Here is a 26,630-nt window from a genome sequence, read left to right on the forward strand (position 1 = left end):
TAGTCAAGTGCTTATTTTGTCTTACACACACACACACACACACACGCACACACACACACGCACACACACACACACACACACACCTAATCATACCAGGTGTGAATGAATGATGGGTTCTACATGGAAAGCGACTTTGGGTACTTAGAAAAGCGCTATATAAATCCCAGGTATTATTATTATTATTATACAACTGTTGCAAATGTTAAAAATAGTGTGATATTTTATATAAAAAAAAGTATTACACTTTAATTTTTATTAAAAATACATATTTGAGGGTACAGTACATATAAAAAAATATACATTAAAAAAATGTGTTAAATTCTTATGTCAGTTACCACACCTGAGGATTTTATTATTAATTAGACCATTAATATTATTATTAATATGCGGAAAATAATAAGCATAGTCAAGTGACTATTTTGTCTCACGCACACACACAGCAGGCCTAGAGAGGAGGAGGACAGAGTGTAGGTACACAGAACAACAGAGGGTCAATTGTGCGAGAAAATGAGAGCAGACAGTGTTGACAAACAATGTTGCAACCTTGTGTGGGAACCGCAGGTGCAGAAACACAAAAGAAGAATCCCTGTGGGATGCAGAAACTGCCAGATCAATTTTCCGTGCAATGTTCATATTGTTGTTACTCAGCCAGTGTTTGTGGGTCTGATGGACCCGTTCTATTTTGTGGCTTTTAATGCCTCACAATCAAATACTGAACAGATGTTTATTGGGATAAGGTAAACATCTGTTCAGTATTTGAACATAAAAGTGTTTGCTTGTGAGGCATTAAAAGCCACAAAATGAGTAACAACAATATGAACATTGCACATGTCATTGTGGACTGACGACGTCATCCGTTGTTTTCCTCTTGCAGTTCTTTGTGGAGAAGAAGCAGCTGCAGCTGTGACGGGACTGAATATTCTACAACCCACTGGCGGATTTACCAGCAATGAGAATATGTTCTGTTTATCGTATTGTTCAATGACGTTGAAGACGTTACGGTCTATCAGCCCAAACTAGACATGTCCCAGCACTTTTGTCCGTGGAGTGTCTCGGACAAGTTACATTTTGTAACGCCGCTTGTTGAAATGAATGATTGCAGAGACAAAGTGTTACGTAATGCAAATATGGGTTCATTGAAGAGAAGAACAATTCACTGCCATTTTACAATCAAGTGCTGCCTAATACTTCTTACATTCACCAGGACAGCTTTATCAAAAACTTCTCATTTTTATTGTCAGTGCATGAAACGGTTGGCTGACCGCAGCCTCACACCTCCCAGTCGTCGTCGTCTGTTGTGGCGTGAGGGGCGGGGAGTGGCGGGATGACGTCGGACATTCTGGCAAAGGCGCCACCGGCTCCGCTGGGAGCGTCCGTTGACTCACCGCCTGTGGGAACCTTGCCAGAAATACCTAAAGAAAAGAAGACATAAAACATCCTTAAGCTGGTGCACTTCTCCTAAACATCCATGCAGCATCCGAGTGCGATTTATTATTGATTACCTTTCCTGCGCATGGCCAGCTTGTTGAAAAGATCAGACATGAAGTCGCCGCCGCTTGATGCTGCTCCAACTGCTATGACATCACAAATAATAATAATAAGCGCTGTTTATTTCATAGCTCTTTCTACCCAACATAAGGTAATATGTTGTTTTGCCAGAGGATAAATAAAATGTTGGCATCCACATTTCACATTTTGTATTAAAATGTTTTCATCTGTGTCTGAGATTTCAATATGCATTTATTTCAAGTGTTTTTTATTATTATTTAAGTAACTTTGACAAAAAATAAAGCATTTTGTGTTTTCTAATAACAATTTAAAAAAAATACATTTTATTTAGAAGTGCTTTACGAAAAACACTTTACAGTAAGTAATGAAAATAATTAAAAACAATTTATATAAATATATATAATATAATATATATAAAAATATATATATATATAAATATATAAAAAATATATATATATATATAAAAATATATATATATAAATAAAAATATATATATATATTTTAAAAAAATATATATATACAAAAAATATATACAAAAAATATATATATTTATAAAAATATATAAAAAAATATACATATATATATAAAAATATATATATGAAATATATATATAAATAAAAAAAAATATATATATATACAAAATATATATATATTTATAAAAAATTATATATATAAAAAAAATATATATATATAAAAAAAAAATATATATATATACGTACATATATATATATATACACATTGAAGTGGGTGTGGCATGGATGATTGTTTGGCGCCCAATAAAAGACTTGATGGAGGATTCTTCAAACACATATATATACATATGTGTATATATGTATATATATATATATGTATGTATATATATATATATATATGTATACAAATATATATATATGTATACATATATATATATACACATATGTATATATATAAAAAAAAAAATATATATATACACTTATACATATATACACATATGCATACATATATATATATACACATATATATATATACATACATATACACATATATATATATACCGGTATACATGCTTGTGTATATATATATATATATACATGTGTGTGTATATATATATATATATATATATACACATGTGTGTACATATATATTAAGGCATTATGTCTGAATCAAACAGGTATAATAATACTGGAAGTTTAAAAAAATATTATGATCTTATGGTGAGCTACCAATTGGAGACCTCAGGTCTACGTAGGTGTTAGTGAATTTTTATTTGTGTTTTTCGTGTGAATATACTATTAATAGGGTTGATCCAGTTGAAATACTTTTTCTGGCTATCAGAGGAACTGAACGCAGCTTTTCTACATTTGCACACCTTGTTCCTGCTCCTTCTGTTTCTTCTTCTCCATCTTGCGCTCTTTGATGTTGCGTAAATTGGCTTTGCCGATGCCCCCGGCGTTGCGGATGGACTCCAGGAGGCTGGCCCGGCCGTCTGAAGGCTGGACCACCTCGCTGGGGGCGCCCGACACCGGACCTGAAAGTCAGTGAGGTCCCCTTTTTTTATGTCAACTGCATTTTCCAGGATGCTTTATTTTATTTATCCTTACAAACCTGAGTTAGCAACTCTGGAACCCTCTGTGGACATTAGTGCAGGCGCAGGTGGTGGAGGAGGAGGAGGCGGTGGAGGAGGAGGAGGCGGTCCTGCTACGAGCGCAGGTTCAGAAGCAGGAGGTGGCGGTGGTGGCGGGGGAGGAGGAGGAACATTCGCTTGGAAACCTGAAACAAACAGGAGAAGTCCATCAGCCAACCATTACTTACAATACTTGTTATATCAGACATGTTTCATGTACTCAAATGGTTATCAAAGACATATTTTTATTATAATAATCACCTTTTGAAGTTTGCGGCTTCACTATTGCAGTGATCGTTGTTAGAATAAATGTATCTAAGTTATCACAAAACTTTGTGTTTCAATGAGTTCCCGGCGAGAGGACAAAAGCTGTCTTTGATCCTACCGATCAAAAGTGATGGGAAGCGTCATGAAGGCGTCGGTTTCTTTGATGTATTGTAATCCAAAGGAAGATTTTGTCTTGACCCGAGATCTACAAAGCGGAGAGGAGGCAGGGCCTGACCTCCCTCCAGGCACCTTTTCTTTGAACTGTTTTACGACCTTTTCTTTGAACTGTTTTGCAATCAAAGGCGACGGCTGTTTACGACCCCCCTCCCTTAGAAACAGCTGTTTCCATGTAATCAGGGAAAGTCCAAATAAAAGAAGAGGAGTACAATCTTTCGTCAGAGCGTGGTGGAGACTGTGCAAGAGTACAGCCCAGACGTTTCTCCTCAATTGAGTCAAATTTAATTCTGTCTACGTTTAATTCCTTGCTTCTTGTCTTGTTTAATAGATGACATCAGTGTTTGAACCTGACAATCGTATTGATAATATAATAATATAAATACAGTCTATTATACAGCATTATTCACATGTGAATAATATAAATACAGTCTATTATACAGCATTATTCACATGTGAATAATATAAATACAGTCTATTATACAGCATTATTCACATGTAAATAATATAAATACAGTCTATTATACAGCATTATTCACATGTGAATAACATAAATACAGTCTATTATACGACATTTTTCACATGTGAATAATATAAATACAGTCTATTATACAGCATTATTCACATGTGAATAACATAAATACAGTCTATTATTCAGCATTATTCACATGTGAATACTATAAAAACCATCTATTATACAGCATTATTCACATGTGAATAATATAAATACAGTCTATTATACAGCATTATTCACATGTGAATAATATAAATACAGTCTATTATACAGCATTATTCACATGTGAATAATATAAATACAGTCTATTATACAGCATTATTCACATGTGAATAATATAAATACCATCTATTATACAGCATTATTCACATGTGAATAATATAAATACAGTCTATTATACAGCATTATTCACATGTGAATAATATAAATACAGTCTATTATACAGCATTATTCACATGTGAATAACATAAATACAGTCTATTATACAGCATTATTCACATGTGAATAACATAAATACAGTCTATTATACAGCATTATTCACATGTGAATAACACAAATACAGTCTACTATACAACATTATTCACATGTGAATAATATAAATACAGTCTATTATACAGCATTATTCACATGTGAATAATATAAATACAGTCTATTATACAGCATTATTCACATGTGAATAATATAAATACAGTCTATTATGCAGAATTATTCACATGTGAATAATATAAATACAGTCTATTACACAGAATTTTTCACATGTGAATAATATACATACAGGCTAATATACAGCATTATTCACATGTGAATAATATAAATACAGTCTATTATACAGCATTTTTCACATGTGAATAATATAAATACAGGCTATTATACAGCATTATTCACATGTGCATAATATAAATACAGTCGATTATAGAACACTATTCACATGTAAATAACATAAATACAGTCTATTATACAGCATTATTCACATGTGAATAATATAAATGCAGTCTATTTTACATCATTATTAACATGTGACTAATATAAATACAGTATTATACAGCATTATTCACATGTGAATAACATAAATACAGTCTATTATACAGCATTATTCACATGTGAATAACATAAATACAGTCTATTATACAGCATTATTCACATGTGAATAACATAAATACAGTCTATTATACAGCATTATTCACATGTGAATAATATAAATACAGTCTATTATACAACATTATTCACATGTGAATAACATAAATACAGTCTATTATACAGCATTATTCACATGTGAATAATATAAATGCAGTCTATTATACAGCATTATTCACATGTGAATAATATAAATGCAGTCTATTATACAGCATTATTCACATGTGAATAATATAAATGCAGTCTATTATACATCATTATTCACATGTGAATAACATAAATACAGTCTATTATGCAGCATTATTCACATGTGAATAATATAAATACAGTCTATTATGCAGCATTATTCACATGTGAACAATATAAATATATTCTACATATATTCTACATTCAAGTACAGTCAAGAAGGAACATATGCATTATACAGTCTGATGGCGCCGCAGATGGCCGCCACGGTACTGCGCTCTATCGCCGTTGCAATTGTCCTTGTTTCATGCATTGAACAAAGAGAGCACAGAACCAAGTCAAATTCCTGGTGTGTTACATACTCGGCCAACAAAGATGACTTTGATAGCTGTGCCACACCACTTTATGTATTCATGGCTTGAATCGAGCATTTTCAAGCCGAACATTGGCCAAATTAAGTACAAATATCAATATAAAGTGGTATTGGCTATCAGACCAAACTAATCAGGCAGCACTACTATATTGGATCAAAATAGTTTCAAGGTGACTAAAAGGTGTCATTTCATGTCTAAAAGGGGTTTTATAATGTTAAAAATGTATTTGGAATGTTGAAAACAGATTTTTAATGCTGTCGCTTTAAAAATCTCAGACTTACAGTCATAACTCGTTTAGGGCTGCAACTAACGATTAATTTGATAATCGATTAATCTGTTGATTATTACTTCGATTAATCGATTAATAATCGGATAAAAGAGACAAACTACATTTCTGTCCTTTCCAGTATTTTATTGAAAAAACCCAGCATACTGGCACCATACTTATTTTGATTATTGTTTCTCAGCTGTTTGTACATGTTGCAGTTTATAAATAAAGGTTTATTTAAAAAAATACAATTTAAAAAAAATTAAAAAAAAAAAAAAAAAAAAGCCTCTGCGCATGCGCATAGCATAGATCCAACGAATCGATGACTAAATTAATCGGCAACTATTTTTATAATCGATTTTAATCGATTTAATCGATTAGTTGTTGCAGCCCTAAACTCGTTAAACACTGATCATTTGTTCCAGACGTAACCGCCATAAATGAAGTTCCGCAAAGTCGGAATCATCATTAATAAATCTAAATGATTTTTCATGACATAAAGAATCTGTTTACAACATTCTAAATATGTTTTTTTTTACATCATGAGACCCCTTTAGACATGAAATAACACAGTTTACTCACCTTTACACTATTTTAATCCAACATAGTAATGCTGCCTAAGGCTGAGCCAATCAGTGGCCACGATACTGAACAGCCACTCTGATTGCTTTGGTCTTCAAACTCTATTATTCAAGTTAAAGTACCAATGATTGTCACACACACACACACGAGGTGTGGCGAAATTATTCTCTGCATTTGACCCATCACCCTTGATCACCCCCTGGGAGGTGAGGGGAGCAGTGAGCAGCAGCTGTGGCCGCGCCCGGGAATAATTTTTTTTTTGGTAATTTAATCCCCAATTCCAACTCTTGATGCTGAGTGCCAAGCAGGGAGGTAATGGCTCCTGTTTTTATAGTCTTTGGTATGACTCGGCCGGGGTTTGAACTCACGACCTACCCATCTCAGGGCGGACACTCTAACTTATTGATATTTTTAGTTTATTTAGCCATTTTTATGCTTGGAAATGCTTAATTTAGGACCAAAATATTGATATTTTTAGTTTATTTAGCCATTTTTATGCTTGGAAATGCTTAATTTAGGACCAAAATATTGATATTTTTAGTTTATTTAGCCATTTTTATGCTTGGAAATGCTTAATTTAGGACCAAAACATTGATATTTTTAGTTTATTTAGCCATTTTTATGCTTGGAAATGCTTAATTTAGGACCAAAACATAGATATTTTTAGTATATTTAGCCATTTTTATGCTTGGACATGCTTAATTTAGGACCAAAATATTGATATTTTTAGTTTATTTAGCCAATTTATGCTTGGAAATGCTTAATTTAGGACCAAAAAAATAGTAGAATATGCTTAAAAAAATATAGAAAAACATGTGCGGTGTGGTGAAGCCGCATGATTTGAAGCACAATGTGCACGACTGTTTCATTAGTAATTCCTACTTTGCAAATATTCCTTTACAACGATCAGGCCCGGAACCAATTAACAGCCATAAACAAGGATTTATATAAATATATGATGTATATATTCTTAACTAATAACATTTGTTCTTATTATTTGGTAGTGAATGTTAATTAAATTCAACTTTTTGAGAGGTGAAAGTAGGTACCGGTTTATTATAAGCCCAGACATTGGGGACACCTTCAATTGGATGCTCATCAAAAAGTATAGTTTTCTGATAAGTTATGCAGTTAGTTAACTTTTTAATGATAGTATGTTAAAAATGTTTAAAATTGAAATCGTGTCTTGGTAAAAAATAAGTAAAGAATGTATAAATGACACTCACAGTTGGATGAACTTACTGTCGCCTATGTAACTTCTGTCTATATACAAACTCTGTTTCCATTTGAGTTGGGAAATTGTGTTAGATGTAAATATAAACGCAATACAATGATTTGCAAATCCTTTTCAACCCATATTCAGTTGAATGCACTACAAAGACAACATATTTGATGTTCAAACTCATAAACTTTTTTTTTTTTTTTGCAAATAATAATTAACTTAGAATTTCATGGCTGCAACACGTGCCAAAGTAGTTGGAAAGGGCATGTTCACCACTGTGTTACATGGCCTTTCCTTTTAACAACACTCAGTAAAGGTTTGGGAACTGAGGAGACACATTTTTGAAGCTTCTCAGGTGGAATTCTTTCCCATTCTTGCTTGATGTACAGCTTAAGTTGTTCAACAGTCCGGGGGTCTCCCTTGTGCTATTTTAGGCCACACATTTTCAATGGGAGACAGGTCTGGACTACAGGCAGGCCAGTCTAGTACCCGCACTCTTTTACTATGAAGCCACGTTGATGGAACACGTGGCTTGGCATTGTCTTGCTGAAATAAGCAGGGGCGTCCATGGTAACGTTGCTTGGATGGCAACATATGTTGCTCCAAAAGCTGTATGTACCTTTCAGCATTAATGGTGCCTTCACAGATGTGTAAGTTACCCATGTCTTGGCCACTAATACACCCCCATACCATCACACATGCTGCCTTTTACACTTTGCACCTATAACAATCCGGATGGTTCTTTTCCTCTTTGGTCCGGAGGACACGACGTGCACAGTTTCCAAAAACAATTTGAAATGTGGACTCGTCAGACCACAGAACACTTTTCCACTTTGTATCAGTCCATCTTAGATGAGCTCAGGCCCAGCGAAGCCGACGGCGTTTCTGGGTGTTGTTGATAAACGGTTTTCACCTTGCATAGGAGAGTTTTAACTTGCACTTACAGGTGTAGCGACCAACTGTAGTTACTGACAGTGGGTTTCTGAAGTGTTCCTGAGCCCATGTGGTGATATCCTTTACACACTGATGTGGCTTGTTGATGCAGTACAGCCTGAGGGATGGAAGGTCACGGGCTTAGCTGCTTACGTGCAGTGATTTCTCCAGATTCTCTGAACCCTTTGATGATATTACGGAGCGTAGATGGTGAAATCCCTAAATTCCTTGCAATAGCTGCTTGAGAAAGGTTTTTCTTAAACTGTTCAACAATTTGCTCAGGCATTTGTTGACAAAGTGGTGACCCTCGCCCCATCCTTGTTTGTGAATGACTGAGCATTTCACGGAATCTACTTTTATACCCAATCATCAATCAATCAATCAATGTTTATTTATATAGCCCTAAATCATGGCACCCACCTGTTCCCAATTTGCCTGTTCACCTGTGGGATGTTCCAAATAAGTGTTTGATGAGCATTCCTCAACTTTATCGGTATTTATTGCCACCTTTCCCAACTTCTTTGTCACGTGTTGCTGGCATCAAATTCTAAAGTTAATGATTATTTGCAAATAAATTTTTTTTTTATCAGTTTGAACATCAAATATGTTGTCTTTGTAGCATATTCAACTGAATATGGGTTGAAAAGGATTTGCAAATCATTGTATTCCGTTTATATTTACATCTAACACAATTTCCCAACTCATATGGAAACAGGGTTTGTACCTTGAGGTGTGTGTGTGTGTGTGTGTGCACCTTCTGTGCTGCACTCCTCGGAGAAAGACGGCAGCTCCGGTATGATGTGCAAGGGTCCCGATGGTGCAAAGCCGGGCCCCAGGTCGGCGCTGTAAGACAAGTCATCTGCGATGCCCGGCAGGTCTGGCAGGTATGACGGCACGTCGATTTCGGGCACCTGCCCCAAGTCTGGCACGTAGAAATAGTTCTCTGCTGTCTGATGTGAGTGGTGACAAATTGAATAAGATCAGAAGTACAAAAATGTTTTATTATATGGGCAAAAGTGTTCAATAATGCATTTGAATTGATTAGGAGTGAGACCACTAGAAGGGGAAGTGCACTTTTTTAAAATGTTGCCTATTGATCAAAATCATTATGTAAGATAAGAAGATGGATGTATTTTTTTATTTTGCATTCTAAATAAACATATAAAAGTTTGCTTACAATGGAGTCTTCAATTCCGCCCATAAATCCCTCTAAATAATCATCCAAAGCGTCAACAATACTCCATTTCCATTTTGTGACTTGAATATTAACAAGTATTAGTTGTTATAAGCGCTAACGCAGACAAACTATTTATAGCGTGATCAAAGAGAGCTAACTAGCTTGTGCTGCTAATATTGACATCATCAGCTGCTTTCTCGCCTCGGAGCTTGTGAAAGTTTAGTTTAGATTAAAAATCATGCCTCTCACCTGGATAGTAAAATGATGAAGACAAATAATCTGAGAGGTTAGTCCACTTTGAGAGACAATTTAGACCCGATAATGGCGTGAAAGACCCGAAAAGACGCTTTAGCTCTACCCGCCTTTTTTCTTTGCGAGGATTATGAATCATTTAGGTAACCTAAACAGGCATATGTCAACGTCCTAACAGTCGGCATCCTAATGACAGTAGACATTGTACAGTAAGTGATGTTTTATTATGTTTGTTGTCTCTCATGAAGTCTGCAGTATGTAATAATCAGAGATGTCGAAGGAAAAAGGGAATGTTGTGATGATGATGTTTTTGTAATTAATGCATCGCGGTATGCTTAAAACGATCAAAATACGTAAATATTACATGTTAATGTAAATGTCCATGGTACTACATTATATATATATTTACATCATGTATAGAAAAAGCTTAATGGAGGTGTTTGGATGTTTTTAAGGGTTTTATAGGCAGAATAGAGCGACTCTCATAGGCTCCATTGTAAGCAGACTTTTGATCGCATTTATTTACTAGTTAGAATGCATACAAAAATAAAAACAGGGTTCGAATTTAACTGCGGCAAGTGCCGTGACCGCCCTTGTCACTTGCCGTAATGCCCTAAAAAAATCGACCGCAAGAACATGCCGTGACTTGACTTTGCACTTGTTAATGGACTATTGTAACGTTAATGTTTTGTCAATTAAATGAATCAAAACACCCTCTACATAACTTTGTTTCTTACATTTTCAACTGTTTAAGAATTTGCATAATTAAGGTTAATCTATTTACCGTATTTTCGGACTATAAGTTGCAGTTTTTTTCATAGTTTGGCTGGGGGTGCGACTTATACTCAGGAGCGACTTATGTGTGAAATTATTAACACATTAGCGTAAAATATCAAATAATATCATTTATGTCATTCACGTAAGAGACTAGACGTATAAGATTTCATGGGATTTAGCGATTAGGAGTGACAGATTGTTGGTAAACGTATAGCATGTTCTATATGTTATAGTTATTTGAATGACTCTTACCATAATATGTTACGTTAACATACCAGGCACGTTCTCAGTTGGTTATTTATGCCTCATATAACGTACACTTATTCAGCCTGTTGTTCACTATTCTTTAGACATTTGAAATTGCCTTTCAAATGTCTATTCTTGCTGTTGGGTTTTATCAAATACATTTCCCCCAAAAATGCGACTTATACTCCAGTGCGACTTATATATGTTTTTTTCCTTCTTTATTATGCATTTTCGGCCGGTGCGACTTATACTCCGGAGCGACTTATACTCCGAAAAATACGGTAAACAACAAGGGCGCAGCCATTTTGGAAGCGTGTGTCAAAGGTTAACCGACAACGAGGAGAGCCCAGATTTTCCGAGAGATACACTCGATGCATCAGGGTCTGGAAGGACGTCAGGTGTTGGGTGAATTTAGGTCAGGCAGCTCTCAAAATGCAGAGTATGGAACGAATCCAAAAAAAAACCCACGAACAATTACAGGCTGTTGGGAAAAAATGTAGCAGGCTACACAACTTCTTTTAAAGGCCTACTGAAAGCCACTACTAGCGACCACGCAGTCTGATAGTTTATATATCAATGATGAAATCTTAACATTGCAGCACATGCCAATACGGCCGGGTTAACTTATAAAGTGACATTTTAAATTTCCCGCTAAACTTCCGCTTGAAAACGTCTATGTATGATGACGTATGCGCGTGACGTCAATGGTTGAAACGGAAGTATTCGGACGCCATTGTATCCAATACAAAAAGCTCGGTTTTCATCTCAAAATTCCACAGTATTCTGGACATCTGCAAAGAAGAAAGCTGTAGGTGGGATCGGTGTATTAGCGGCTGGCTGCAGCAACACAACCAGGAGGACTTTGACTTGGATAGCACACGCGCTATCCGACGCTAGCCGCCGACCGCATCGGTGATCGGGTGAAGTCCTTCGTCGCACCGTCGATCGCTGGAACGCAGGTGAGCACGGGTGTTGATGAGCAGATGAGGGCTGGCTGGCGTAGGTGGATAGCTAATGTTTTTAGCATAGCTCTGTGAGGTCCCGTTGCTAAGTTAGCTTCAATGGCGTCGTTAGCAACAGCATTGTTAAGCTTCGTCAGGCTGGAAAGCATTAACCGTGTAGTTACATGTCCACGGTTTAATAGTATTGTTGATTTTCTGTCTATCCTTCCAGTCAGGGGTTTATTTATTTTGTTTCTATATGCAGTTAAGCCAGATGCAATCATGTTAGCTCCGTAGCTAAAGTGTTTCGCCAATGTATTGTCGTGGGGATAAAAGTCACTGTGAATGTCCATTTCGCATTCTCGACTCTCATTTTCAAGAGGATATACCGTAATTTCCGGACTATAAGCCGCACCTGACTATAAGCCGCACCAGCTAAATTTAGGGGAAAATACAGATTGCTCCATATATAAGCCGCACCCGACTATAAGCCGCAGGGTTTTGATGTGTAATTACCGTAGTATATAGGGGTTCCTGCTACCACGGAGGGGATTGTCGGGACAGAGATGACTGTTTGGTAGCGCAAAGCGTCCCATTTATTAACAATAAATCTTTCAATCATTCAATCAAACTTTCACATCTTTGACATGGCGAACAGCATTCGTGCAGAGTACAAATAATACAACGGTGCAAAGTAATACAAAGTGCTCGCCTGTACGTTATCAAAATAACCAGTATTTGAAAAGTCAGTCTTTAATCATTGTGTCATCGTCTTCCTCCTGCGTACTAAAACCACCGAAATCCTCTTCGTCGGTGTCGGAGAAGAACAGGCCGTAAATAAGCCGCACCCTTGTATAAGCCGCAGGGACCAGAACGAGGGGAAAAAGTAGCGGCTTATAGTCCGGAAATTACGGTAGTATCCGAGGTGGTTTAAAATACAAATCCGTGATCCACAATAGAAAAAGGAGAGAGTGTGGAATCCAATGAGCCAGCTTGTACCTAAGTTACGGTCACAGCGAAAAAAGATGCGTCCTGGACTGCACTCTAGTCCTTCACTCCCACGTACCTCATCCACGAATCATTCATCCTGGCTCAAATTAATTGGGTAATCGTCGCTTTCTCGGTCCGAATCGCTCTCGCTGCTGGTGTAAACAATGGGGAAATGTGAGGAGCCTTTCAACCTGTGACGTCACGCTACTTCTGGTATAGGCAAGGCTTTTTTTTAATCAGCGACCAAAAGTTGCGAACTTTATCGTCGATGTTCTCTACTAAATCCTTACAGCAAAAATATGGCAATATCGCGAAATTATCAAGTATGACACATAGAATGGATCTGCTATCCCCGTTTAAATAAAAAAAATTCATTTCAGTAGGCCTTTAGGAAGGTTGATTTCATAGTGTAAATGGAGTGCTAAATTAGTCCATTGTTTGCCCTCCAAACTCAGCCGTTCTAGACCTGACAATGTTGTTTATGTGCTGTATCGCCAATGTTTATTTTGATTGCTGGCTGTCAACGACCACGTGTGTAACACACATGGATTTGTTTACTTCTTTGTAAACGTTGAACATAAGTCGCTAATGTAAACAATAATGGAATGAAAATTGCATGGCTTTTTTATATATTCGTTTATACACAACTTTACTAAAGTTTACTACAAGTTACGTAGGTCACATACACTACCGTTCAAAAGTTTGGGGTCACATTGAAATGTCCTTATTTTTGAAGGAAAAGCACTGTACTTTTCAATGAAGATAACTTTAAACTAGTCTTAACTTTAAAGAAATACACTCTATACATTGCTAATGTGGTAAATGACTATTCTAGCTGCAAATGTCTGGTTTTTGGTGCAATATCTACATAGGTGTATAGAGGCCCATTTCCAGCAACTATCACTCCAGTGTTCTAATGGTACAATGTGTTTGCTCATTGGCTCAGAAGGCTAATGGATGATTAGAAAACCCTTGTGCAATCATGTTCACACATCTGAAAACAGTTTAGCTCGTTACAGAAGCTACAAAAGTGACCTTCCTTTGAGCAGATTGAGTTTCTGGAGCATCACATTTGTGGGGTCAATTAAACGCTCAAAATGGCCAGAAAAAGAGAACTTTCATCTGAAACTCGACAGTCTATTCTTGTTCTTAGAAATGAAGGCTATTCCACAAAATTGTTTGGATGACCCCAAACTTTTGAACGGTAGTGTATATATATATATATATATATATATATATATATATATATATATGCATGCATGCTTTGGAGCCCGTGCCTAGAAAAAAAAAATGGTTTGCCTCGGTGCCCTTCCAAACTGCCTTGGTGCCCTAAAATATGAGCCCTCCTTTAAGGCAACACTTGCCTTGACCTTAAAAAGTCTAAATTTGAGGCCTGAAAACATATACCGGTATGTGTTCTTGTCTTACATAAAAATTGTGAATGACAGACAAAATTACCAAAAAAACAGGCAGTTCCCCTTTAAGACCTCCTGAATCTCAACTATTCACTTCACATCATTTGTAGGCATGCTTTGATGAGTTCGGTGTGGAGGATCTTGAATTTAGTCACACATTAGCAATAATAATCTGAAACAACAAAACAATGCCATGTATGTGAGGTGTTGCAGCAAATACTTGCAAAAGGTTACCAGTCTCTCCAGCTGTTCTCTCTTGGTGATGGACAGAGGAGCATCGAAAGGCTTCTCCGCCTTCTCAGTCTCTATGGTCGTGTGCGTCTTCGTCACGGCTCCCGCCAGAGGATCGAGGAACACGTACTTCTTGTATCTTCAACAGGCGAGAAGCAGCAAGGTGTTGAAGGTGATCTGGACGGACTCATGGTGTGCACTCACAGGTTCTCGGTGGTGTTGAAGAGCAACAGCGAGCTGACGGAGGAGATGTTACGCGGCAGACTGCCCAGGCCTTCCTGCGTCTCGTCTTCAGACTTCTTCTTGTTGGCCACGCACACCGGGAAGTACACCAACTTCTCCTGCGGCCGAGGCAAACAAAGGGCTCAAGGTGAAAAAAAAAAAAAGGTCAAGCAAGTGCAGGGCGAAGCGGCAGTACAGAATCAGACAGGGAACTCATTGGAGATGTGGCGTTCGTGAACGAATCCATTCTTTCGAACAGATGACAACCGATTTGTTTGTGAGATGTTTTTAATGTTATTTTCTGCGTGCAACTGGACAAGGAAATAAGGGGCAATGGAAATGTTGCAGCTTTTTGACTCACCAATGTGGATTTGTGAAGTGGTGCAAATATAAACACACACCAAGCAGGGTAGGAGAATTTTGTATTCCATTTTTAATGTCCTCATTTTTATCCTACTTTTATTTATAGTTGTTACATACATTTTGAGTATTTTTTTGTCTGTATTTTTCAAGTGAGGGAAAAATCTAAATAGTGATATCACTGTGAAAGTTTTTTATTTTTTTTTTATTTTTTTTTAAATACACTGTAGCACTTTGAGATTGTTTACTCAATATAAAGTTTTTTTTTTTGGTTTTTTTTTACAAATAAAATCTATTATTATTATTATTATTATTAAAGCATTGAGTTATGGAACCACCTTATGGAGTGTTTACAATGAAAACAACACAAATAAAATTATAGTTATTTATTAAAATAATTAAATAAATAAATTGTATTACTCTGATCCAGACCTTATCTATAAATGCTACCAGTGAATGTTTCCTTTATAAAAAAAAAACTGTTTTACAAAAAGACCAATAATAACGAAAAAAATTATAAATTCTAGGCATAACAAACAAACAAAAAACTGCTTCATCTACCACATTTCAAAGAAAAAAAATAGTATCCCCAATACAATAGTAATTTGTAAAAATGTATACTATAAAAAACAATAATATGAAAATTAAATTTGAAAAAATATACATTTTGTTGTCATGGCAGGAAGAAGCAAAGCTTTAAATGTCAAGCCTCGTCACTGATTCTTAAACAACAGTTCAATGCATAAACACTAGATATTTAACAATATAAGTATATTTTTACAAGATACATATCATTTATGGGCAGCACGGTGGAGGAGGGGTTAGTGCGTCCGCCTCACAATACGAAGGTCCTGGGTTCGATCCTGCGCTCAGGATCTTTCTGTGTGGAGTTTGCATGTTCTCCCCCGTGACTGCGTGGGTTCCCTCCGGGTACTCCGGCTTCCTCCCACCTCCAAAGACATGCACCTGGGGATAGGTTGATTGGCAACACTAAATGGTCCCTAGTGTGTGAATGTGAGTGTGAATGTTGTCTATCTGTGTTGACCCTGTGATGAGCTGGCGACTTGTCCAGGGTGTACACCGCCTTCCGCCCGAATGTAGCTGAGATAGGCTCCAGCACCCCCCGCGACCCCGAAAAGGATAAGCGGTAGAAAATGGATGGATAGATGGACATATCATATATAACATTCACAATAATAAACCCACTCAGCATTTCATCAAATGTCCGCCCATCCATCCAACCATCCATCCATCCATCCATTCACTACCACTTGTCGTCCCTCTCGGGGTCGCGGGGAGGCTGGAGCCTATCCCAGCTACACTCGGGCGGAAGGCAGGGTACACCCTGGACAATTTGCAGGGCCAACACAGATAGACAACATCCACAGTTCAGCCTATCATCAGGCGTGCATGTCTTTGGAGTGACGTGTATTATTAATACCTTACACATTTAAGAAATGTTGCCATATTTCCTCCTCCTTATTGTACCTCTAACAAATATATATATATATTTTTTTTTTTTTTTCATATTTAATCGGTTTGATGTTAGTTCTTTGTTTGATTTCCTCATCTAATTGCGAAAGAAATGTGAATCTCAATTGAGTTTTTACCTGGTAAAATAAAAGGACAATGAATTAAATGAAATGATTCCACAGAGCCGCCTCACAAACTGATATGCACACACTGATGTTATAAATTCAATTTACCCATCAAAATATATTTTCTATCTTTGACCATTTTTAGGATATTTGGTGCCGGGGGTAGTAGATCATTTTGAGTAGAGATGTCCGATAATGGCTTTTTTGCCGATATCTGATATTCCGATATTGTCCAACTCTTAATTACCGATTCTGATATCAAGAGATACCGATATATACAGTCGTGGAATGAACACATTATTATGCCTAATTTTGTTGTGATGCCCCGCTGGATGCATTAAAACAATGTAACAAGGTTTTCCAAAATAAATCAACTCAAATTATGTAAAAAAAATGCCAACATGGCACTGCCATATTTATTATTGAAGTCACAAAGTGCATTATTTTGTTTAACATGCCTCAAAACAGCAGCTTGGAATTTGGAACATGCTCTCCCTGAGAGAGCATGAGGAGGTTGATTTGGGCGGGGTTAGCGGGGGTGGGGTTGAGGTGGGGGTAGCGGGGGTGTATATTGTAGCGTCCCAGAAGAGTTAGTGCTGCAAGGGGTTCTGGGTATTTGTTCTGTTGTGTTTATGTTGTGTTACGGTGCGGATGTTCTCCCGAAATGTGTTTGTCATTCTTGTTTGGTGTGGGTTCACAGTGTGGCGCATATTTGTAACAGTGTTAAAGTTGTTTATACGGCAACCCTCAGTGTGACCTGTATGGCTGTTGACCAAGTATGCCTCGCATTCACTTGTGTGTGTGAAAAGGCGTAGATATTATGTGACTGGGCCGGCACGCAAAGGCAGTGCCTTTAAGGTTTATTGGCGCTCTGTACTTCTTCCCTACGTCTGTGTACACAGCGGCGTTTTAAAAAGTCATAAATTGTACTTTTTGAAACTGATACCGATAATTTCCGATATTACATTTTAAAGCATTTATCGGTCATCTCTAATTTTGAGTTTTGAAAGTTATTTACACAGATTTAAATTTCACTGGATCCATACATGTCAATATTTGTGATTTTACAAACAGTACATTTGTGTTTCCCCAACAGCAAACATTGTGTATTATTCTTAGTGCTCTTTTTCTCCATGCATACATTTAGCTCCTTTTGTCTTCCAAAGAAAACACTTGATTGCAATGCTACAGAAGGCAATAAGTGTTATTTTTCTTAACATAAAGTGCAGCGTGCAGCGTCGTCCCTCTCAGTGCTTTCCTCCTGAAGGCGGGGAAAATAAACATCTCACCTGTAAAGTCTTCTCATCAAAAGGTCGAAGTTTGTTCTGTATCCTGGGTCGAGGGTGGTCTTGCAGCGAGGGGTCAGCGGCTCCGGTGAAAATAGAGGAGTAGTCCTGGAGTCTGTCCGGGGCTGGGTACTTGGCACTGGAAAAAACCTAAAAGCACAGCCAGCTTTTAGGAGATTGTTGCATCTGACCAGTCTTTCTCTCAGGGAATTAAAGTCACTGGTCAATCCCAAGTTCTTTCAGATGACATATATGTTGAGTAAGAAGGACCATCAAGACAGAATAGGAATATTATCAAGTTTTACTAAAGCTTTAGGAGACCAGTCCTACGATCCGTTAATAGCGGCATCTAGAAGCGGTCTGAAAATCAAACGGGAAGAGACAACTTATTGAATAGGAAAACATCCCCCACCCTGCCCAGAAAGGAATATATGCATTCTCCACAAGAACAATTCAAACCCCTAATTTGCTCAACACCATTGTTTTTTCTTACCGCATCCCAAATCTCTTAACACGTAAGTTTACCTTGGTGGCTTTTTTGCTGCCCTTGATCCTGTCCACGCGCGCCTGAACTAGTCGGATGCGGTCGGTGACACTCTGCAGATTGCGGCGGTTGTTCTCGACACTTTCAGACACCCTGAAAGCGACACACGCACATCTTCTTACCAAGGGAGAATACTGCTGCTGTCAAACAATTACAATTTGTAATCAGATTACAGTGAAACCTCCATTTATGAACGACAAAAATACGCTTTGTTGCATGAACCTTGTCTCAGCGTATGAATGTTTCACTCACCCATTGTGTGCCTGCAGCGCAGCCATTTTGTGCCCGTCGGCACATCCATTGCGAGCAGGCTTATCGATCTCCGTGCTCATTCTTATGGAGAAAGTTGCTCCACAATATCATCAATCAATGTTTACTTATATAGTCTTAAATCACGAGTGTCTCAAAGGGCTGCACAAGCCACAACGACATCCTCGGCTCAGATCCCACATCAGGGCAAGGAAAAACTCAACCCAATGAGATGACAATGAGAAACCTTGGAGGGGACCACAGATGTGGGGACCCCCCCTGGGCGACCGGTGCAATGGACGTCGAGTGGATCTAGCAAAATATTGTGAGAGTCCAGTCTATAGTGGATCTAACATAATAGTGTGAGAGTCCAGTCCATAGTGGATCTAACATAATAGTGTGAGAGTCCAGTCCATAGTGGATCTAACATAATAGTGAGAGTCCAGTCCATAGTGGATCTAACATAATAGTGTGAGAGTCCAGTCCATAGTGGATCTAACATAATAGTGTGAGAGTCCAGTCCATAGTGGATCTAACATAATAGTGAGAGTCCAGTCCATAGTGGATCTAACATAATAGTGTGAGAGTCCAGTCCATAGTGGATCTAACATAATAGTGAGAGTCCAGTCCATTGTGGATCTAGCATAATATTGTGAGAGTCCAGTCTCTAGTGGATCTAACATAATAGTGTGAGAGTCCAGTCCATAGTGGATCTAACATAATAGTGTGAGAGTCCAGTCCATAGTGGATCTAACATAATAGTGAGAGTCCAGTCCATAGTGGATCTAACATAATAGTGTGAGAGTCCAGTCCATAGTGGATCTAACATAATAGTGTGAGAGTCCAGTCCATAGTGGATTTAACATAATAGTGAGAGTCCAGTCCATTGTGGATCTAGCATAATATTGTGAGAGTCCAGTCTATAGTGGATCTAACATAATAGTGTGAGAGTCCAGTCCATAGTGGATCTAACATAATAGTGTGAGAGTCCAGTCCATAGTGGATCTAACATAATAGTGAGAGTCCAGTCCATAGTGGATCTAACATAATAGTGTGAGAGTCCAGTCCATAGTGGATCTAACATAATAGTGTGAGAGTCCAGTCCATAGTGGATCTAACATAATAGTGAGAGTCCAGTCCATAGTGGATCTAACATAATAGTGTGAGAGTCCAGTCCATAGTGGATCTAACATAATAGTGAGAGTCCAGTCCATTGTGGATCTAGCATAATATTGTGAGAGTCCAGTCTACAGTGGATCTAACATAATAGTGTGAGAGTCCAGTCCATAGTGGATCTAACATAATAGTGAGAGTCCAGTCCATAGTGGATCTAACATAATAGTGAGAGTCCAGTCCATAGTGGATCTAACATAATAGTGAGAGTCCAGTCCATTGTGGATTTAGCATAATATTTTGAGAGTCCAGTCTATAGTGGATCTAACATAATAGTGTGAGAGTCCAGTCCATAGTGGATCTAACATAATAGTGAGAGTCCAGTCCATAGTGGATCTAACATATTAGTGTGAGAGTCCAGTCCATAGTGGATCTAACATAATAGTGAGAGTCCAGTCCATTGTGGATCTAGCATAATATTGTGAGAGTCCAGTCCATAGTGGATCTAACATAATAGTGAGAGTCCAGTATATAAACTTTTCTGTTCACAGACCCTTTTCAAAAACCATTTAGGTTAAAAAAAATCAAGGTTCCGAGAAAATATACAACATTAAGTGGCAAAAAAACCTCAATAATGAATGACCAAAAAAACAAAAATCACTCTATATTCTCTACTGCTCGCTAATGTATACCTATATGAGTTATTGTGTAGAACAGTGTTTTTCAACCTTTTTTGAGCCAAGGCACATTTTTGCGTTGAAAAATGCAGAGGCACACCACCAGCAGAAATCATTAAAAAAACGAAACTCAATTGACAGTAAAAAGTCGTTGTCGCATTGTTGGATATGACTTTAAAGCATAACCAAGCATGCATCACTATAGCTCTTGTCTCAAAGTAGGTGTACTGTCACCACCTGTCACATCACACCCTGACTTATTTGGACTTTTTTGCTGTTTTCCTGTGTGTAGTGTTTTACTTCTTGTCTTGCGCTCCTATTTTGGTGGCTTTTTCTCTTTTTTTGGTATTTTCCTGTAGCAGTTTCATGTCTTCCTTTGAGCGATATTTCCCGCATCTACTTTGTTTTAGCAATCAAGAATATTTCAGTTGTTTTTATCCTTCTTTGTGGGGACATTGTTGATTGTCATGTCATGTTCGGATGTACATTGTGGACGCCGTCTTTGCTCCACAGTAAGTCTTTGCTGTCGTCCAGCATTCTGTTTTTGTTTACTTTGTAGCCAGTTCAGTTTTAGTTTCGTTCTGCATAGCCTTCCCTAAGCTTCAATGCATTTTCTTAGCTGCACTCACCTTTTGTTTATTTTTGGTTTAAGCATTAGACACCTTTTTACCTGCACTCTGCCTCCCGCTGTTTCCCACATCTACAAAGCAATTAGCTACCTGCTGCCACCTACTGATATGGAAGAGTATTGCACTGCCGAGCTCTAGACAGCACCGACACTCAACAACAACACATCATTTGCAAACTATAATTACATAATTACTTTGCAGAAAATATTTTTAACCCAAATAGGTGAAATTAGATAATCTCCCACGGCACACCAGACTGTATATCACGGCACAGTGGTTGAAAAACACTGGTGTAGAAGATGGGAAAATAGTTACAAACGTACACTTCATTCACTAAACATGCTACAAAAAATATCAGTTATAAAAATACATAATGTTGGATATAGAGAACATTCAAACCCTTTGTTTATTCCATCAAAAATATTGAAATTCAATGTTTTGGTGCATTTGCAAACAGCTAAAATGATGTAAACTATAACCTGCTAGCCAAGAATGTACAACAATTATTCTCCAAAAAATATAACCTTAGAGAACATTTTAATGTAAAACATTTGTATGCACGTACAAGACTGAAGGGGGGTTAGGTTTGGTTGTTATAATCAGTCATCAACAATTGAGAACAGAGAAATGGATATTGGAACAGTGTAGGTCTGACTTGGTAGGATATGGTCAGCAAGTAGTGGACATATATATATATATATATATATATATATATATATATATATATATATATATATATATATATATATATATATAGAGAGAGAGAGATCAGAAGGCATAAGAAAAAGTATCTGCATTTGATTGTTTACATTTGATTATTAGCAACCCGGGAAGGGTGTTAGTCAAGGGTTGAATTTGCCTGGAGGTGAACTTTTATTGCAGTTTTGAAGGAGGATAGAGATGCCCTTTCTTTTATACCTGTTGGGAGCGCATTCCACATTGATGTGGCATAGAAAGAGAATGAGTTAAGACCTTTGTTAGTTCGGAATCTGGGTTTAACGTGGTTAGTGGAGCTCCCCCTGGTGTTGTGGTTATGGCGGTCATCTACGTTAAGGAAGTAGTTTGACATTTACCTACAATTCAAGGTGAGGAATTTAGGCAAATATTATAATTCTTTGGTTGAGCTTACCTGCTGAAAATATCCGTTGAGATGGTCTCCAGGTAGAATAATGCATCGGCTATCTGATGAACAGCTTCTTCTCGCCTCAGGTCCGGCTGGATGAGAGGCACCGAATACACCTGGCCCTCCAGGCAGTGCTTCTGGGTCATCCTGCAAAGTCACCGCCAGCTATTTAATCAAGTCTCAATGATTGATGCATTGCAAGTGGGTGCCCTCCAAAAGTATTGGAACAATGAGTCCAATTCCTTTAGTTTTATAGTAGACCGAAAACATTTGGGTTTGACATGAAACGATGAATATGGGACAAGAGATCAACATTTCAGCTTTTATTTCCAGGTATTTACATCTGGATCTGATACGCAACTTAGAAGATAGCACCTTTTGTTTGAACCTACCCATTTTTCATGAGAGCAAAAGTATTGGAACATGTGACTGACAGGTGTGTTTTGTTGCCCAGGTGTCTCCAAATGACATTGATTATTCAAACAATAAATTGCACTGAATGTCTAAGCTCAGTTTCAGATTGGGTAGGATATGTTTTACCTGTGCAGACTGCATTTAGAGGTGGAACCAACATGAAAACCAGAAAGCTGTCTATGGGTGAAAAAGAAGCAATTGTGAATCTGAGAGAAGATGGACAATCAATCAGACATTGGCCATAGCCAGTACAACCATTTGGAATGTCCTGAAGAAGAAGGAAACCACTGGTGTACTTAGCAACAGATGTGGAACAGGTAGACCAAGGAAAACATCAGCAGTTGATGACAGAAACATTGTGAGAGCTATAAAGAAAGACCCTAAAATTATTGTTAGTGACATCAGCAACAACCTCCAGAGGGCAGGAGTGAAGGTATCACATTCTAATGTTGGCAGAAGACTTCATGAACAGAAGTACAGAGCCTACACCAGAAGATGCAAACCACTCATTAGCAAGAAGAACAGGAAGGCCAGGCTGGAATTTGCCAAAAGGTACAGAGATGAGCCTCAAAAATTCTGGGAAAAAGTTTTATGGGACTGATGAGACAAAGATGAACTTCTTCCAAAGTGATGGAAAGGCGAACGTTTGGAGAAAGAAAGGATCTGCTCATGATCCCAAACATACAAGCTCATCTGTGAAACATCATGTCATGGCTTCTTCTGGGACCTCATCTTCATTGATGATGTAACACATGATGGCAGCAGCAAAATGAACTCAGAAGTCTACAGAAACATTTTGTCTGCTAATTTAAAGAAAGATGCAACCACACCGATTGGGAGATCCTTCATCATGCAGCAATATAACCACCCAAAACAAGAAAGGAGTTGATCGGGGGCAAGAAGTGGAAGGTCATTCTCCAGACTTAAACACAATAGAGCATGCATGTGACCTGCTGAAGAGGAGACTGAAGGTAGTAACCCCCCCAAAACAAACAACTGAAAGAAGCTGCAGTGAAAGCCTGGAAAAGCATCACAAAAGAAGAATGCAACAGTTTGGTGATGTCAATGTCTCACAGGCTTGATGCACTTATTGAAAGCAAAGGATTTGCAACTAAATAGTAAGTCTTATTCACTTTAATCAATTGTATATGTTCCAATACTTTTGCTCACCTAAAAATGTTGTGCTCCATTACAAATAATGCTCTCTTCTAAGTTGTGTATCAGATCCAGATGTAAATACCTGGAAATAAAAGCTGAAATGTTCATCTTTTGATGTCAAACCCAAATGTTTTCAGTCTGCAACACAAATTAAGGAATTGGCCTCACTGTTCCAATACTTTTGGAGGGTATGCATATACAGCATACAGAATATCAACAATAACATCTCCACTCTGTTGCTTGATGTAGGGATTCTGCAATGGACAGTTTTTACAACTGATTATGACCATTTACACATTCCTATAACATAGGAACTACTGTTTCACTCTCATATGACTCTCACATGACTGGAGCTGCCACGAGCGAACATTGTTGCTTGTTTCAGTTTGTACATCTCAATCCTGAATATGTCACCATTATTAAACCTGCATACACTACTTATTAGCAAACACTGAACAAGGAATAGGTGATAAACCTGCATACAGTACTTACTAGCAAACAATGAACAAGGAATAGGTGATAAACCTGCATACAGTACTTACTAGCAAACAATGAATAAGGAATCGGAGATAAACCTGCATACACTACTTACTAGCAAACAATGAACAAGGAATAGGTGATAAACCTGCATACAGTACTTACTAGCAAACAATGAACAAGGAATAGGTGATAAACCTGCATACAGTACTTACTAGCAAACAATGAATAAGGAATAGGTGATAAACCTGCATACAGTACTTACTAGCAAACAATGAACAAGGAATAGGTGATAAACCTGCATACAGTACTTACTAGCAAACAATGAACAAGGAATAGGTGATAAACCTGCATACAGTACTTACTAGCAAACAATGAATAAGGAATAGGTGATAAACCTGCATACAGTACTTACTAGCAAACAATGATTAAGGAATAGGTGATAAACCTGCATACAGTACTTACTAGCAAACAATGATTAAGGAATAGGTGATAAACCTGCATACAGTACTTACTAGCAAACAATGAATAAGGAATAGGTGATAAACCTGCATACAGTACTTACTAGCAAACAATGAATAAGGAATAGGTGATAAACCTGCATACAGTCCTTTCTAGCAAACAATGAACAAGGAATAGGTGATAAACCTGCATACAGTACTTACTAGCAAACAATGAACAAGGAATAGGTGATAAACCTGCATACAGTACTTACTAGCAAACAATGAATAAGGAATAGGTGATAAACCTGCATACAGTACTTATTAGCAAACAATAAATAAGGAATAGGTGATAAACCTGCATACAGTACTTACTAGTAAACAATAAGTAAGGAATAGGTGATAAACCTGCATACAGTACTTACTAGCAAACAATGAATAAGGAATAGGTGATAAATCTGCATACAGTACTTACTAGCAAACAATGAATAAGGAATAGGTGATAAACCTGCATACAGTACTTACTAGCAAACAATGAATAAGGAATAGGTGATAATAGGTGATAAACCTGCATACAGTACTTACTAGCAAACAATGAATAAGGAATAGGTGATAAACCTGCATACAGTACTTACTAGCAAACAAGAAAGACAAGCTTTGTAGGCTAATCGAGGCACGTAGATTTACCACTAAAAAGTTAGTTTACGCAAATAAAAAGTAGTTACATGCCAAGCGTCATTTATAGCATCGCGCTTTTTAAAAACAAACAATTTACCTGACCATCGATGTTGTGTGCCTGTCAACAACAACACCAACAACAGGGCATGTATAGCAGACAGTAGAAGCTAGCTGTTAGCATTAGCATAACAACAACCACCAAGCACTTCCGCTTCAATGAGTCATGTGACCTACAGGTCTTCACAAGAGGCGTTCACTGCACTTGGAAATCCCAAATTCGGAAATTAAAATTATTATTTGAGGGGGATAAACGGCTAAAAAATGGATGAATTGGTGGACTCACGAGTGCTCCGAATACATAATACGATAATAGACCGCCCGTTAAACATTGGGACTTGGGCAAATAGAAAACGGCGACGTTGTGGGATTGTCCATGGCACTAATTCACTTATTGTGGCTAACCAGCAGTTTTTTACTCTAACTACTTGTTTTTGGTACGTTCAACGCTTAAAATGTAAAAAAATAAAATAAATTAAAAACAGTTACAAAAAAAAATAAAAAAATGCTGATTTTTCTCTTCTTTATTATTTTCTTAAAAGACCAAATTAAATGATGAAAGTGACTCAAAAACGACAACATTACAACAGACGGTGTGACACGGGCGCCCTCTGGCGTCCATTTTCCTAAACGGAAGTGACGTCACTCTCAGGTCTCAGGTTATGCTTTCTATTTGTATTGCGCCCTTACTCACCGTATATCCATCCATCCATCCATCCATTTCTACCGCTTGTCCCTTTTGGGGTCGCGGGGGGTGCTGGAGCCTATCTCAGCTGCATTCGGGCGGAAGTCGGGGTACACCCTGGACAA

At 37.6% G+C, this 26,630-nt stretch overlaps 2 protein-coding genes across 5 annotated transcripts in view; one reads left to right on the forward strand and one right to left on the reverse strand.

The window, feature by feature from the left end:
• ddx11 (DEAD/H (Asp-Glu-Ala-Asp/His) box helicase 11) overlaps positions 1-1,723 on the forward strand; it is a 40,425-nt gene extending 38,702 nt beyond the window's left edge. For both annotated transcript variants that reach the window (XM_062061220.1, XM_062061219.1), the window contains exon 28: positions 875-1,723. In XM_062061220.1, the coding sequence (XP_061917204.1) occupies positions 875-907 (33 nt within the window). In that variant the 3' untranslated portion in view covers positions 908-1,723. The remainder of the gene's footprint in view (positions 1-874) is intronic.
• Positions 1,113-26,630, reverse strand: wash1 (WAS protein family homolog 1). Of its 3 annotated transcripts, none has more exons than XM_062061224.1 (11): positions 26,515-26,630; positions 22,603-22,743; positions 18,787-18,898; positions 18,265-18,411; positions 15,000-15,136; positions 14,799-14,934; positions 9,521-9,716; positions 3,094-3,258; positions 2,858-3,016; positions 1,503-1,571; positions 1,113-1,412 (listed from the first exon to the last, which is right to left on the reverse strand). In XM_062061224.1, exons 1-11 carry the CDS (start codon positions 26,535-26,537, stop codon positions 1,270-1,272), a joined length of 1,428 nt encoding a protein of 475 aa, XP_061917208.1. In that variant the 5' UTR covers positions 26,538-26,630; the 3' UTR covers positions 1,113-1,269. The 3 variants fall into 3 exon arrangements, with proteins under 3 accessions (XP_061917208.1, XP_061917207.1, XP_061917209.1); XM_062061223.1 differs by having other exon boundaries at positions 1,503-1,574; positions 26,515-26,628; XM_062061225.1 differs by lacking the exon at positions 26,515-26,630 and adding an exon at positions 25,861-25,987 and having other exon boundaries at positions 1,503-1,574.

The sequence above is a fragment of the Entelurus aequoreus genome, linkage group LG10 (genome assembly GCF_033978785.1).
Source record: "Entelurus aequoreus isolate RoL-2023_Sb linkage group LG10, RoL_Eaeq_v1.1, whole genome shotgun sequence".
Taxonomy (NCBI): Eukaryota; Metazoa; Chordata; class Actinopteri; order Syngnathiformes; family Syngnathidae; genus Entelurus; species Entelurus aequoreus.

Excerpts from the sequence above, each read along its gene's own strand:
- wash1 (XM_062061223.1), bottom strand. The coding sequence starts at position 26,537 with ATGGATGGATGGATGGATATACG. Across the intron at positions 15,137-18,264 it reads TTGATGAGAAGACTTTACAG|GAGAAGTTGGTGTACTTCCC; the intron begins GTGAGATGTTTA and ends CCTCGGCCGCAG. Across the intron at positions 9,717-14,798 it reads GAGAACAGCTGGAGAGACTG|ACAGCAGAGAACTATTTCTA; the intron begins GTAACCTTTTGC and ends CACTCACATCAG.